Here is a 15531-nt window from a genome sequence, read left to right as displayed (position 1 = left end):
TGTTGTCATCACATAAATCAACCATTTCTGCATGAATATGGTCTGATTTATTGGAAGCACACGGGGGCTGGCAGTTTCCAGATACCAATCAATACCAAATTGAAACATTTATTTCATGTTCAAAGAAGGAAACAGCATTGATCTTGGAAAAAAAAAACAGGCTATAAATGAAATCGTCACAGATGTATCATAATAAAAATCGGGATGCCACTCAGAAGTCAAATTTAAAATTATTATTATTATGAAAGAATGTTGACATTACAGTTCATGAGTGTGTTTGTTGACACTGGAGCGGAGCCCAAACACATCCCAAAACAGAGACGGTGCCTCCTCTCGCTTGGCTTGGGCACCCCCCCTCAAAAATCCCAATACTGTACTGTAGTTAAAAGCGCCCCAAACCACCACAAGCTGACCGACAAAGTGATATGCATTATTTTTATATCCGTCTTGTACGTACACGAACACTCACTCACATGTTTTTATAAAGTCTCTGCTGTGTAAAATATTTCAGTCCTGAGGATTGAAAAGGCAACGTAGTTGTCAGCTCAGTGAGGGCCACGTGTTCTTTTCTCTTGTCTGCGTGGGCTGTGGAGAGGAACTTAAACTGCAGTACTCTTGGTCCCGACGTGCGGTCGTGCAAACTCCACAAAGTCATCGATGAGTACAGGCCAGGCTCCTGACGGAGGGAAAACATTCATGAGGCCACGATGGTTCTCGGTGAATATAAAATATGTTTTGTCTCTTTTAACTCTTTCGGGGACAGCAGTTACTGCAGTGGACAGCTTATCGCTTTATCAGGTTACAGGGTGCATGAAAGGATTCTGGAGCCGTCTGAAGCCATAACTGAATTTCCTAAGAGTCGAAAACAACTACAAACCTTGCAGAAGGATTTTGTTTCACCCCATATACTGTCATGATGCTGTTACGGTCTGTCTTATGTGCGATGCTGCAAGGTGCTATTTTTTTTTATCAAATACACTGACATTTTTTGGGGGGTTCAAGTGGGGGGGCGGGGGGGGGGGGACACCAGAACGGATTAATGGCATTTCCATACATTTCAAAGGGGATAGATGATTTGAGATCCAAGTGTTTTGCGTTACGAGTGTGGTGACAGAATGCATTGTGCTCAGTGTCAAGTCACCATCGGATGACAATACAGGCTTCTAAATCCAGCGACATTTAATAGCTTTCCCGATTGTAGCCATGCCGAGAGCAGACACCTTTTCATTCCAAACTGAAAGGCGGTACGAACCTTCCTCGTCATAATTGGACATGTCATCTGTGATCATGGTGCTGAAGTCCAGCAGCAGGTTCCATGTATCCTTGGGAATCGATCTTTTATGGTGCTCCTGCAATATAAAAATGGCAGAGTCAAGCCAAAAAAAAAAAAGATATTAGTGAGCAAGAACTTTCCTCGAAGCTTTAGTAGGATTGCTTTGAAATTCTACGACGACTGAGATATTTCAGATGACATTTTGGCTGGAGTTACAATATTTGTCATCGACAAACAAGGCCATTCGCAGTCATTTAGAGCCGCTGCAGACCGACAATCTGAGATGACCGCGAGTTAGAGATAACTTCCTTTTCAGAATGACTTACTGTAACAATTCTTGTGAAGGAACAATGTCAAAGTGCATCTTGGGAACGCATGCGGTGTACTTACAACTAAAAATGTTTTCCATAGGTCGAGGAACTTGAATCTTCCATCCAATACTAAATTCCAATACGCAATAGCCATTTCTAAATCTAGAAGAAAAAAGCAAAAGGGGGGAGGAAAAAAAAACACGTTTAAAATAGAGATTACAAAAAGCGGGTTAGCGCACATCATTTGGTGTGTCACAGTTGCGTTACCTAAACCTTTCTGGCCAGGATTCTTTGCAAAATTAAATGTAAACTGGTAAAAGTCCTTAAATCTTCCTTGATCTTTTAACTCCTGCTCCATCTTGGGTAGCTGAGCTTTTAGCTTGTCTACACTGTCGCATCTGAGGAAACACAAGACAGTCGATGATCACGTCTCATACTTGGTCCACAACAGGAAGCCCGCAAGAATCGGACTAAGGGCTCCCAATTTCTGGACTTTCTTGACTCGATTTCGTTACCCTAACACGACATCGCCCTACGTCTCACCCTTGCTCTGCCATGCCATCCATGAACTCCTGTTTCGAGAATTCGCACTGCGTCGCAGCCCTGAACTTCCAAGCGATGAGGAGAACGCTTATACTGGCGGGGTCCAAACCGAGGTCGTCGCAAAACTGCTGGATCCCTTCGATGCCAATCTTGTTGTCATCGTGAGGATCTGGGTGAAAAAGGTGGGAAAAATGATCCATAATGAATACGTCAATAAAGATTTTAGCGTAGTAATCTGTGATCAATCTTTCTCCCAACCCGCAACAGGATAATATGCAGAGTATATTTGTTGAAAGTCGTACCTCTATATCTGTTGTATAGTTGCTCAAGCTTCTTCTTGTCCAAAGCCCCTTTTAAACTGCAAACGTAGAGCTCTGGGTTTTGGAAAAACTTGTCGGTGGCCACCTCTAATTTCCAGTCATGTTGTGACAGACAGACCAGTGCAGTCTTCTCGTTGGATTGTGTGAAAATCATGAACTGGCGAATTTTATCCTTGTGTGAGGACTTCAGCTTGTTCTGCAAAAGGAGAAAAACCAACAACAAATTTTCGAGACACCCGAAAAGGCATACAGCCAACACACAAATACTACAGTATGTACAGTAATCACTAGGGCTGAACAATTTTGAAAAATAATCTAATTGAGATTCGCCCCCACTCACTATCGCGAAAAACATTTATAATGCAATTCTTTAATTTCAAGGTCCTCTTGACATCCATTTTACATGTGCCACTACATTAATCACATCAACTTAATTCATTTAGCACAGTAGTAGTAATTGTTTTAACACTTTTACGAAATCAATATCTTGATTAAAAAGAAAAAAAAAACACCTTCAGAGTATTTCAAAACAAGTTCTCCAATTGGAGACAAGCTCTAATAGGACGCTGCCATTTTTAAACATGTAAACGACACTGCCACTATCAAAACAGGGCATGACTTGACACGGCCTGGCTGTTTCGACTGAACTCTTTACATAGCCCCTTTGATGATGAATAAAATTCCAATTAGATTCAGACTTTGTATTCCCACTGAGCTGTTCCGATGGGAGTTTTGTCATTCCATTTGCCCATTCGGTTTCATGCTGATCGAAATACAAGGCTCCATGTTAAGCTGTCATAAATCAGATTACACAATAATGCAAACAAATCTGTGGCTTTTGCACTTCATCGTTTCATGTTTTACGAAGCAACGATATGGAAATATGTGGACCGTACTTTTTAAGTGCTAAACATATCCAAACACTATATAAATAAGTGCATGAAGTACACGTGTATATTTAAAAAATAATAATAAAGCGTACCAGCCAACCAAATTGAAGCCTTTTTTTCCCCAAAATTACATTCTACAACTTTGTGATATTGATTTAAATTTGATCAATTGTTCAGCTCTAGTAATTACACTTCATAAAACATTTTTATTTTTTTACATGCTATTTTATTATGCTTTTGCATCAACGGTGCTACTTTTCTTTATTACTAATGCAGGGGAAATTTGCATTCAATGGGAAACATTCATTTTAGTCACTCGTTTAGCCACGGAAGGAAATAATTTTGAGTTACGAAATTTGTACAGTTCAGTCTGCCCTTTACTTTTACTTAAGTGAAGGAATTGAATAAGTCATTTAATTTCTACCATTTTTTTACACAAGATTTTACGTCTACTTCAGTACAGAGTGCGTATGTAAAATAAGGCAAACTAAATGATCTTAGATCTGAAGCACACTACAAGACTGACTTAATAGCTCCATCTACATTCCAAGGAGCCCACACATTTCAGTTATCAGACGCCAAAACACTGTTTGACAACTGTGACCAACTGATTATCCACTTGCTCCCATTTGTTTGGGGAAGGAAACACTTCGCCAAGAGCAGGTCGACAACACTACGGGGGTGTCATTTGCGAGGAGTGTACAACTCTGATTATTTGGCATCAAACCCCTTCAGCAGCTTGGTTAGCTGAATGGACGAGTTGGCCTCAATACCTTCAGCTAGTTAGCGCATGCTAACGCGCCTAGTTGCGTATCGATGGGACCCAGAAGGGCTGTTTCAGGCAATTAAGTGTTTTTGTCGACTACAAGGACCGCGTTATCGGGATTATTGATATTCTCAGCAGTGCACTAATGTAAGAAGTAACGTTTCTTACCATGTTTGTCTTTGCTTGGCTCCCTTTCCTCCCATCCAGCTGGCTAAAGCTTGTAAAGTTGTTACAGAAACAAGTAAGTTTCCGGTTGTTTTTTGTTCAAAATAAAAGCGTATATTTGTTTTATCTATAATATTTCAGAGAAGATTTAATTACCTGTAATATCGATGACTAATGCCGAAAATATTTACGTTTATGACTTAAGATTTGGTGGAACGACAAAAGGTTTGGCCACGAGTAGCCAGGAGCAATTGCTTTTATAGTTCAGTTCTGGTGTCGGAAGTGATTAATTCATTGTTTCAACCTAGGAGTTTATCCGAGTAAGGTTAGTTCCTTGTTCCTCTGAATGTTTCGAAAAGTACTGGAGCGATCACGGCTTAAGTGGAGATCATACCGGCACCGATTTTTGCCTTGGGTTGTTTTAAACATTTCTAAAAATGAGAAAACACTTCGAAATGTTCAAGAGCGCCGTGAGGACAAGTTGGTCCCGGACGAAGAGGTCTCACGGAACCTCCTGCATTTCTTCCGAGTTCTCCACAGGGCGAATCGTCGTGTGGAATTCGGTAATTTCCACAGCCAGGTAATAAGTGACTACGAGCGGCGTGTACATGATGCCATGTTCCAATCACTTGGATTCTGCATCGACCGGAAGCCCAGCACACTTCCCGATGCAGGAAATGGAGTGTTTGTCACCAGAGGCTTGGTACCCAAAGGAGCAACAGTCGCCATGTATCCTGGTACCATCTACCAAGCATATGAGCCTATTCTCCTCCAATCCATCAGAAACCCATTTGTCTTTCGGTGCATTGACGGCGTCTTGGTTGACGGAAATGACAAAGGGATCTCTAAGATGGTGTACAAGTCATGCAGTGGCAGAGACCGAATGGGTCCTTTCATGACGAGTGATACCACCTGGCTGACAGTCACTCCACAGAATCCGCTGGCAGTGGGTCAGTATGTAAACAATTGCTCTAATGAGAGGCCCGCCAATGTGTGCTACCAGGAGTATGATGTTCCCGACACACTTCCCATGGAGTTTCGGTGTTATCTTCCCAATGTCAACTACAGTGCGCATTCGCAGAGACCTCTTCGCTGTGTGGTCCTTGTATCACTCAGAGACATTACAGCAGGAGAGGAGCTATTTTCCAACTACTACACTATTGTGCATTAGAAGCATCAATTTGACATGGACCTAATAAGGACCACTCGGAGCGAAGTACCTAAAAATAAAATGTGCCTCCACAGCTCTTTTGTTTGATTGTTACACTAACTCATCTAATCGTACAACTGTGCTTGCATTGTAATGGTTCTGTTTGGTCCAGAAATAGCTTCACGGATTACATGCATGTTAGATTCACCAACTCTGGTCCTCGAGGGCCCCGATTCTACATGTTTTCAATGATTCTCTACACCTTTATACTGATTGAAATGATCAGGATCGTTATCAGGCTTTTACATTTTCCTCTCCCATCCCACCTTCACTGAGTACAAGGGACGTTTCATGACAAAGCCTTATGTGTCTGTACAATTTTCCCCAGCCAGCAGCTGCAAAAACAATCCTGGCCAGGAAGCACCCATCCCCTAGCTGTCGTTCTCAAAATTGTTTTCAATAACTGTGTGTACAGGGAAATGCAAGACAGACTGTTTGGCAAGAAATGAACACTGTTGGATCATCCCTTCAGGTACTACAGAAAGAACTATTCATTCTCATGACTGGAATACTTTAAGGTCAAACTGCAGTGTCAAATGAAATCACTCCACGATGCAAATAAATTGCACTCCCAATTACACATTTCAAGTTGCATTTGAACAATTTCATGAGTTGGTCAGTAGAAGGAAAACCGTGAAATTGCACTAATTAAAATGACCAAGAATCACTCGAGAACAGACTCCAAGATGCCAAGGAAAGCATATCTGTCTGGCTTGATTGAAGAATCATATTGTGCAAGCCCATGCTGGTCAGTCTGAAACCAAGTCTTGTTGCATGAACTGGTGTAACCTCTGACGTGAGGCAAAATGTGTTCCAAGACAATCAATTCAATGCCTTGAGGAAGAATTGACATGGATTAATGAGAATATACACAAGCACAAGTGAAGCTGTGTCAGCATGTTCAGGTATGTGTGGTATCAAGTTGCCATGTATGGCAGTCCCTTCCCCAGTGGTAAATGTGACCCATGTCACCCACCACCAGTCAAAGCATAATTATAAATAGTACTCTGCATTGATTGTCTCTGTAATATCATGCCAGTCTGTGCATGTTGTGGATTCACTGGCCACATTAAGTATACTTCAAAAGAGAACCTCCAACAAGAAGAGCGTCAAAAGCAAAGAAACAAAAAACATGTAATCTGGTTAGAAGTTCATATTTTAATAACTAAAGGGGAATGATTTATTCTTCATAAAATCACAAAAAATATCAGAAACACCTCTCAGTATAAGGCGGTCTAGTAATACGCCACTGAAGACTACAGTAATAATCATATTAAATCAATACCTATTGGTATAAACATTCTGACTCCACGAAAATGTTGAAACAAATGAGGTATGGACTCTTGTCACGATACAAGACATCGTTTTCATTGTACCATTCCCTTTGGTTAAATGACAACCCTGTTGCGAAACTCTACCGCCATACGTTTGTCCTTTCCCAGGCACTGTAGTTGCCGCAGTACTATTCATTACTGCAAAATCCCTCCGCTAATAAATGTAGTCAGCTATGATTTCATTTTTCTATTAATATACGTAGACACTATTTCAACGAACTGATATGTGTTATATTTTTATACGCTGTAAAGAGAAAAATCCACACAAGATAAACAATATTCCCGACGATAGCGAGTACTGAGTTCAAACGGCGAAAGTAGTTCGGCCGCATAAAGGGAGTTGACGTCGCCATCAGCGATCTTTCCAGTCGCATGCCGAGCTTGGATACGTATCATGTCTAACGATTGTGCTGATTACAACAGGTAATTAAAAATTACGCGGCGGGCTAAACATCGTTGCAATGCGTGGAGCAAAAGCTTATTTATATGTATATGTTTTCGCCCTATGTTATGCCGACTAACTGAAAAGCAACATAGGCCCCAAGGCCGACGCTGCTAACGGAATGGGGTAGCTAACGGTTGGCTAGTATACGTTCGCGACGAGTCCTTCCCTCTGTCAAATATGAATAATATTTTTCCTATAGATATATAATACAATGTGTCAGCAGTGCTATACTGTTAATGTGAACCAGGTGGACTATGTTGTAATGGAGGTAAATGTAGTCCAAATTGTCCGCGGACTGTACAGTACTGCATAGGCCCAATTGGCCGACATGTTGGCCCTGTGATCGAACTGTGGACTCCATGTTGGGATTTTCCTCACATTCTGTACATGCGTACGATAATAATTTGCGGCGCAATTTGGCACGAACGTCCACACTGGTACGAAACACGCTCGGTTACATAAGCAGCATTTTTTGCGGGGGGGTAGGGGGTGGTAGGTAGGTAGTTGATCGAGCTCGGCCCGTTTTTGCGAAAGTTGACGAATAGCTTGATTTATGACTTTAATCTTATAGGGCCATGGTCATCTGATATTTGCTTACGATTTTTTTGTCTAAATTAATTTTTTTAACGTTAATCCGACACGATTGCGCCATAACGGGGAGTCTTCGCCGCACCACGTGGTTGCAGGGGCTCGGGTTATTCATTTGGGGGCCGAGGCAAAAACCCAGTCATGAGGCCCTCCGGATCTAATCATTGCATAGATTTTGAATGTTATAAGGTAAACTATTTGGGTATGAACATTTTCTCTTTTCGGCACATTTTCCTAAGCAGTATGAAATCTAAAAAAATACTTGAGGATGAGGGAACAAACAAGGCGGTCATGGCAACGCTTTTCTGCAATTGATAACAATGTTACTCAACATGTAATATAGTTAAAAATATCAATATTACTTACCACCACAATGTTAATATAATGTAATGAGAATTGTCCCCACATGGTCTTTACAGCATCGCCCTTTCCTGACGATGGTGGCAATACTACTATGGCCAAGAACGTTAATAATACATTTTATTTATAAGCGCCTTTCAAAACACTCAAGGACACCTTACAATCAGTTTGGCTCTTTTCTGTTGTCAATCATACACATTTGTTGTCACAGTGAAAGAGATTGAACCCTTTTGGTAGTCTTAATCCAAAGTCATTGTTTTCTTCTCATATTAGCCAACCCTCTCCATTTTCCTCGCGGTGAGTCCAATTTTATGTCACGTTTTACCGAATCAAATCTGCATATGTGCAGCAAAGAACAGAATGGCCTGTTCCATGAGAAAGGAGGGCCGGAGCACTTAAAACAAGCATTAAATATTAAGAAGCTGGATTAAGATTTTTTTTTATGTTTGGCGGCCCCTGGAAATGGTTAAGTAACTGCCAATTGTTTCCCCAATAGTAAGTCTGCCACTGCGCGGTTGCACATAGCATGGTGTGGTCGTTCACGCCTTGTTTTACCGAATAAACGTGCCAACATTCCACTAGTTGTAAGGGCAGAAGTGCAGCCAAAAAAAAAACGCATCAACATTTGTGTTGCTTCAATTAATACAATTTGCTGCTCTATCAACCCAACTGGTTGAGGCAGATGGCTTCCCAACTGAGTATCAGGCCTGTTCAAGCGTTCTTCCTTAGAGGGAGTTTTTCCTTTCTGTCGATGTGTGGGGAGTGTTTCTTTCGACCTTGCTCCATTATTTAAAGTGCTTAGAGATGACCTGTATAATGAATTATGTCCATATAAATTAAATTGAATATAATTGGGGGTTTTTTTTTTTGTCCTAACAGCGACCATGTGGGGCCAGATGGAATGGAGCCAGATGGTGTCATTGAGGTACGAGCACTTTGCAACCAATTCATAGTGAAAGATGCCGACACATTTGTTCATTTGAATTTTGTTTTCAGAGCAACTGGAATGACATTACGGACAACTTTGATGATATGAACCTGAAGGAGACGCTTCTCCGGGGAATTTATGCATACGGTTTTGAGAAGCCTTCGGCCATTCAACAGAGGGCTATAATCCCTTGCATTAAAGGTACAGTCGTCTATGAAACCCCTAATTTAACTGGTGTATTTGAGTGACATGATGCTTAACCATCTTTCGGGACTTACCCAATAATGGTGATACCTTCTTTTCCCTGATCACTCAACATGTAGTCAATGTTTCCCAACCTTTTTTGAGCCAAGTTGCACATTTTTACATAAGGGATATCTCAACTGCGCGCCACCAGACATCTTGAAAAAGATTATTGTAGCTGCCTGGTTGAATCATATCTCCAAAACAAGTTCTCGGAAAGTTAAAATGTTTTGCTCTTGACAATACCCGGTACATTTTCAATAGGGTCCCAGTCAGGCATGTTCGCAGCTCAATCAAGTACTGTCATTACAAGGCTATTAAAACGGGGATTGGCAGCTTTGATTTATGGGCAGGTGCCAAATCCCGTTGGAAAATAAAGTCAGGCGTGCGAAGCACTCAAACATTTCCTGGTAGCCAGCAGTGTCGACTGTGGACTTGATAAAAGACGATGGACGGCAGCAAATGACGTTCCTCAAACCATGTCTGACTGACAAGATCACACTGGACAACATTGTTTTTGATCTGTAAAGAGGACCACTGAGCAATCCACCAGAGGCCTCACTTAGTGTGTCGGATTCTAACAAAAGTGTACGTATGCACAAAAAGCATAAAATAGTGTGAATACGTACGCGTGCCCTTTCTCTTGATAAGTCACTGAACTTGGAACCCGCACGTATCTCCCTCTACATGATCAATGGTCAATCCAGTAGCAGTAAATGAGCCATGCTAGCCAGTACTTTGTGAAGGGTGAATCATAAGGACCATGTTTATCAGCGCAGTGGAAACAAAGAAGGGAATATTGTTTGGTGGTGAACAAAAAAGAGAATTTTATTGTTGTGACTACATCCCATCGAGTGTTGCTACGTGCGCTCACACAGATATACAAATGTAACTGCTCGTGTACGCTGTTTGTGGTTACAGTGTAGTAAATTGGCATATATTGTAGTAAAATCTAAAAATAAGGTGCTGGCTGCCGATTTGATGGGCGGGAGTGGCTCAGTAGTTGACGCGCTCTGGCTCCAAGCCAGTGACACCGACACAAAATATGAACTAATATGACATGGAAGCATTCTACTAGTCGACTGTTTGGACGCTCCTGCTTCAACATTACCAGGGTCTTCTCATTGAAGATAAATTATTGACAGCATAACGGTCATTTGAGCAAATGTGTTAAAAAGTTTATATCAAATTGGTAGCGCTTTGCATTAATCAGTACCCAAGAAGGAGATCCCGGTTTTTGACTGTCCGAAATTGACTAAATTTGGACTTGGCCAGTCGTCTTATTGGCAGCCGCTCTTTTTGGCTCAGGGCATAAAGTATCTGTAGTTTGGATGGCAACACTAAGAACACTTAATATTGAGGTGCTGACTTGCTAATACACGCACGCGTGAATAGAGTCAAACGTGTTGTGTTCACATGGCGATTAGCCAGGGTCTTAAAACGTAGGTGGGCAAAGCGTGCCCAATTCAAATTAAACCTGCCACCAGAGAGTGCTAGAATTGCATACATGGAAAACGATCTCGCCCTTTGAACAGATGTGATTCTTTTAATAACTTGACATGACGACAAGGCTATTGCTGTTCTTGCTGTTATCGTTTCATCCCTACGACATACTGTGTGAAATCCATCCCCGTGTGGTTGTACAGTTTGTATTCTGTTTTGACCACCAGAGGGTGCCGGAATTGCACAAATTGAAAACAATCTAGCCCGTTGAACAGACGTGATCCATCGAGCAAACTTTATCCACTATTAATGTCTTGACACAACGATATTGCCGTTGTTACATTCCTGCTAATTATGAAAAATGTTTGGTTGCACAGTTTGTATTCTCTTGTGGCGAGGCACGGGGAATTTCTTGTCATTGGGAATATGCCATTTAACTTTATTTTTTTGTGTGTGCTGTGGCACAATGGTTGGGGAAGCAGCGACTTAAAAGTATGAACAAATGACTGCCTGTACCTTTGAGTCTCGCCATGAATAATTCTGTGCCCCTTTTGTCATCAGGCTATGATGTCATTGCCCAAGCCCAGTCAGGCACTGGCAAGACGGCCACATTTGCCATCTCTATCTTGCAGCAGCTGGACATAGAGCAGAAGGAGACTCAGGCTCTGGTGTTGGCTCCAACCAGAGAGCTGGCTCAGCAGGTATGCTGTTCCTGAGGTCATGACTCATGAATACCTCAGCAGTGTCTCAGACCTAAGCAGCACATTGAGGAGACTATTCAGATCTAAAAGGTACCGTTCTTTAAAGACTTGTGTAAATTCTGCAAACTTAAACCTTAGCCCTCTAAGATTTGGTGTAGTCCCAGTCCATGACTGCACTGGTCTAAAAGGTGATCTGGCTTATCTTCCTCTGTCTTTTTTGGGGAATTTGTTGGTGTGAATAACTGGGTGACGTGATGGCATACCATCTTTCGGGACTGACTCTTCGTGTTGAGAGCTCTTGACACACTGATCACTCTCCAGTTTGTCTGCGCGGGCTGCCGTTCTTCGGTGTTACTCTGAGCCCGGTGTGCTTGTCTTCTGCTTCTGCCTGCTCTTTAGATTCAGAAAGTCATTCTGGCCCTCGGTGACTACATGGGGGCAACTTGCCACGCCTGCATCGGAGGGACCAATCTCCGCAGTGAGATCCAGAAGCTTCAAGCCGAGGCCCCACACATAGTTGTGGGCACACCGGGCCGAGTGTATGACATGCTCAACAGGAGACATCTGTGTGAGTGCAATGACGGGAGTTTTATTTCTTTTTTTAATAATAATCCTAATAATAATGAAACAATTTGAAGCTGTTGGCAAGCACACTCATGCCAATTAATTTCCCTTACAGCACCAAAATGGATTAAGATGTTTGTTCTGGATGAAGCTGATGAGATGTTGAGTCGAGGTTTCAAAGATCAAATCTATGAGATCTTCCAGAAATTGAGTACAAACATTCAGGTAAGACTATTGGACATTAGCAGTTGAAGATTGTTTTCACCCCCTCCTCCGTTAAGAGAAGTCTGCTAGAATTGCATGATCCAGAACGTTTTATCTCAGTGTGGAAGGTGGTGTCTTGTTTTAATTGCCAGCTTGCCTTGAGAAGACGCGCTTATCGTTTTCAACCAATCCAGGTTGTCCTGCTCTCGGCCACCATGCCTACAGATGTGCTGGAGGTGACCAAGAAGTTCATGCGGGACCCCATCCGCATCTTGGTGAAGAAAGAAGAGCTTACCCTTGAGGGTATTAAGCAGTTCTACATAAATGTTGAGCGGGAGGTAGGTCTGTTATGAGCCGTATTGACTTTGAAACGTGCCTTCTCTCTAAAGCACCCTGCCCAAACTGCAAAAGCCGAGCCCCCTGGGGCTCGGCCAATGTGGGTGTGTAAGCACGGGTACACCAGGGAAGGAGATTAAAGCCACAGTTTCGGAAATGAGGCGTGGAGGGACCTCTTTCTTAATGTCCGCTGTCCATGGTCTCGAGATTCTGTGCTACATGGCTTTTTCATCAAGGACTTAATTGCTACTGAATTTGTTGAAGTGGCTGGACGTGAATGTTTGTGCGCATGTGTGACCTCAGGAGTGGAAATTGGACACTCTGTGTGACCTCTATGAGACTCTGACCATCACCCAGGCTGTGATCTTCCTCAACACTAGAAGAAAAGTGGACTGGCTCACAGAGAAGATGCACGGTAGAGACTTCACTGTTTCTGCTCTGGTAAGATGAGTGACTTCATTACACTGTTTAATTAACAATGTAGTGCCCGTTACGTTTGCCAATTCAGCCGACGGAGCATTTACAGTCAAGTTCATAAATGTTGGGGCATAGGCCCAATTCTCATCTTGGCTGTGTCACCAGCTGCGTGTCAGGAAAGCTCAGATGACTGATCACAAAAACGTAGAACTACTATTAGGGGGTCTGAATATGATTCGGATGAATCACAATACTAGTTTTGTGCCTCCTCTCTCCACAGCATGGTGATATGGACCAGAAGGAGCGTGATGTCATTATGAGGGAGTTCAGGTCTGGCTCAAGCAGAGTGTTGATCACTACTGATCTGCTGGTTAGTATCAAACGCAGCGGTGTTTTGTCAACTTTTATACATTGGAAAATCCCAACTGCAAATCACCACATGCCCCAAAGTGTCTATATTGAGAAAATAATAACCTCCGTTTACTTGCGGTGAAATCTGCGCCAGTGATTCTGTTGTATGAATGGCTACAGTTGGATACACGTGCTGATTGTACTTTCTGCCATCGAGTGGAAAATCCATTTCATTTTTCCACTTGGCATCCTTGTCGCTGATGGTTCATTTTGGGACCAATTTTAAGTGAACCGTATCGTTGACAATGTAAATGTGCTTCGGAGTCATTGCAATAGCGGTTGTTGGTTATAATTGTGTCAAGCCCAAAAGCTTCCAAAAATTCTGTAAAAGTCCCACAATGACTTGGGAGATGAGTGCTCAGACTCCACAATGGCTTCCTCTAATGTAGGAATCTGTTACTTATACCCGAGCGACATTAGAGTATAGCTGAGGTTAACCATCAAACGTCTTGATTTAAATCAGTGGCCTAATTTGTCGATTGTTCTCCCAGGCTCGTGGAATCGACGTACAGCAAGTGTCCCTGGTCATCAACTATGACCTTCCTACAAACCGAGAGAACTACATTCATAGGTAAGTTGGAATTGCCGATGAGAGTTTCTCCCAACATGACAGACTCCCTCCATTCCCCCCAGAATTGGCCGTGGTGGCCGCTTTGGCAGAAAGGGAGTCGCCATTAACTTCGTCACCGAAGAGGACAAGAGGATTCTGCGCGACATTGAGACATTTTACAATACAACGGTGGAGGAGATGCCCATGAATGTGGCAGACCTCATTTGAGCGTTTTGGGTTTTCCGTTCTAAAAAGGCAGTGATAGTTGACTGTACACTTGCATTGTGCTTATTATTCCAGGAGGTGGGGGAGGAAAAAATTAAATAAAACAAACCACCATATTGATGCTAAACCTTGGATCTAAATACTTTTGCGAGGTGATTTCTATGGTAGTCCCACTCGGGCCATTGTAGGCTTCGTACCCTGCACGGTTTTGGCTGGTTGGAGCTACAAAGCCATGGGGTCTGTTATCGTGGTCCTTTTCAGGCATTTCTTTCCATGTTCTATTATAATGCGTATATTTGATGTGCTCCACCATTTAGTAACCTTCTTGTGGACTAAAAGGTACAAGTGCTGTATAAAGTCTGCAAATTCTGTTATGCTAACATGTGCGATGTGTTGTGGGCCTGCTTACTTAGAGGCACTTGTCACGGTATTATATAATATAGTAGATTTGTATTTGCTTTTTTGTGAATGTTTATTTAAATGTATCATGTTTTCATCCAGCTCGCAGTCAGAATTTCTCGGCTAGGCCATAGTTTGCTGGTGTTTTACTCACAATAGGGTATATTAGCATTTAGTGACATGCACACCTCCCCCCTGCACTACTTTTCCGATCTCTCAAATTATAAGAATGTCTTAATAAATGAAAATTGCTGTAACCTGCTGTTGTAGTCCTTTGAGGTTTTAAGTCACCACCCGCTAGCGATACGGTTGGTGCCACTTTTTGACAGTAAAGCGTCATCTAAAGCATTACTCTTCCCAAGCAGGCAGATATTGCATATTTTTGTCCCGCTTTGCTACTGGTGTGAATGGGCCACATGCAATGGAATCTTTGTGCTTCAGTTTGCTGAAACAGTAACACCACTATACACTCACTTCATAGTCAATGAAAATAGAAACTTGGGGCATGCATGCAAAGCTACAAATTGAAATGCAGGCATTCTGATTAAATTCGCTCATTTGTAGGGGTTGGTCATTATGCCAATTGGTGAAAATGGCATCACGGTGATGGGGCACAGCTTGTCAAAGTCACATGACCCAATCTTCCCGAAAAGGTAAATACAGGGGCTCTTGTTTACAATCCATTAGGTACTATTAATATTATGTGTTGCCCTCTTAGCGTATACACCGAACACTCAAATATAATTTGCTTCAACATAAAGCTAATTTTGGATTTAAACTTAGGTGTCTAATATGTACTTTGTGGTGCGATGCATCATACAAAGTGCAATATTAGTTGTTTGGGATCCCTTTCATGTGTTTATTGGACATGTACTGTAAATTCTCGAGTAAAATGACACCATAAA

At 42.2% G+C, this 15531-nt stretch overlaps 3 protein-coding genes and 3 non-coding genes across 7 annotated transcripts; 5 read left to right on the top strand and 1 right to left on the bottom strand.

The window, feature by feature from the left end:
• Window positions 1-94: 94 nt before the first annotated feature.
• On the bottom strand, window positions 95-4381 carry dcun1d1 (DCN1, defective in cullin neddylation 1, domain containing 1 (S. cerevisiae)). The gene is made up of 7 exons (XM_086129785.1): window positions 4272-4381; window positions 2430-2643; window positions 2128-2296; window positions 1852-1982; window positions 1664-1746; window positions 1253-1349; window positions 95-676 (listed from the first exon to the last, which is right to left on the bottom strand). Exons 1-7 carry the CDS (start codon window positions 4272-4274, stop codon window positions 600-602), a joined length of 774 nt encoding a protein of 257 aa, XP_085985911.1. The 5' UTR covers window positions 4275-4381; the 3' UTR covers window positions 95-599.
• A 197-nt stretch (window positions 4382-4578) lies between these two features.
• Window positions 4579-5512, top strand: setd9 (SET domain containing 9). The gene has a single exon (XM_086129784.1). It carries the CDS (start codon window positions 4615-4617, stop codon window positions 5437-5439), a length of 825 nt encoding a protein of 274 aa, XP_085985910.1. The 5' UTR covers window positions 4579-4614; the 3' UTR covers window positions 5440-5512.
• A 1564-nt stretch (window positions 5513-7076) lies between these two features.
• eif4a2 (eukaryotic translation initiation factor 4A2) lies at window positions 7077-14883 on the top strand. 2 transcript variants are annotated; one of them, XM_086129463.1, is made up of 11 exons: window positions 7077-7235; window positions 9085-9130; window positions 9202-9334; window positions 11381-11520; window positions 11920-12088; window positions 12200-12309; window positions 12483-12626; window positions 12928-13065; window positions 13322-13411; window positions 13944-14023; window positions 14066-14883. In XM_086129463.1, exons 1-11 carry the CDS (start codon window positions 7207-7209, stop codon window positions 14208-14210), a joined length of 1224 nt encoding a protein of 407 aa, XP_085985589.1. In that variant the 5' UTR covers window positions 7077-7206; the 3' UTR covers window positions 14211-14883. The 2 variants fall into 2 exon arrangements, with proteins under 2 accessions (XP_085985589.1, XP_085985588.1); XM_086129462.1 differs by having other exon boundaries at window positions 7078-7235; window positions 14086-14883.
• LOC147195035 (small nucleolar RNA SNORD2) lies at window positions 9376-9447 on the top strand. The gene has a single exon (XR_015102954.1). It is a non-coding gene; the product is annotated as a small nucleolar RNA SNORD2 (small nucleolar RNA).
• Window positions 11765-11836, top strand: LOC147195034 (small nucleolar RNA SNORD2). The gene has a single exon (XR_015102953.1). It is a non-coding gene; the product is annotated as a small nucleolar RNA SNORD2 (small nucleolar RNA).
• LOC147195033 (small nucleolar RNA SNORA81) lies at window positions 12663-12847 on the top strand. Its single transcript, XR_015102955.1, has one exon. It is a non-coding gene; the product is annotated as a small nucleolar RNA SNORA81 (small nucleolar RNA).
• Window positions 14884-15531: the final 648 nt, after the last annotated feature.

This window comes from Hippocampus guttulatus, chromosome 14 (assembly GCF_054856545.1).
Source record: "Hippocampus guttulatus isolate MCC_2025c chromosome 14, RoL_Hgut_1.0, whole genome shotgun sequence".
Taxonomy (NCBI): Eukaryota; Metazoa; Chordata; class Actinopteri; order Syngnathiformes; family Syngnathidae; genus Hippocampus; species Hippocampus guttulatus.
Note: the sequence above shows the minus strand (reverse complement) of the source record. Positions and strands in the feature narration are given on the sequence as shown.

Bases quoted from the DNA above. Each gene is read 5' to 3' on its own strand.
- dcun1d1 (XM_086129785.1), bottom strand. The intron at 1,350-1,663 runs GTAAGTACACCG...TTTATATTGCAG, and splicing joins TATGGAAAACATTTTTAGTT to GAGCACCATAAAAGATCGAT. The intron at 677-1,252 runs GTTCGTACCGCC...TCCCTCCGTCAG, and splicing joins GTCCAATTATGACGAGGAAG to GAGCCTGGCCTGTACTCATC.
- setd9 (XM_086129784.1), top strand. From the start codon at position 4,615: ATGTTTCGAAAAGTACTGGAGCGATCACGGCTTAAGTGGAGATCATAC.
- eif4a2 (XM_086129463.1), top strand. From the start codon at position 7,207: ATGTCTAACGATTGTGCTGATTACAACAG. The intron at 9,335-11,380 runs GTACAGTCGTCT...TTTTGTCATCAG, and splicing joins TATAATCCCTTGCATTAAAG to GCTATGATGTCATTGCCCAA. The intron at 14,024-14,065 runs GTAAGTTGGAAT...CCAACATGACAG, and splicing joins CGAGAGAACTACATTCATAG to ACTCCCTCCATTCCCCCCAG.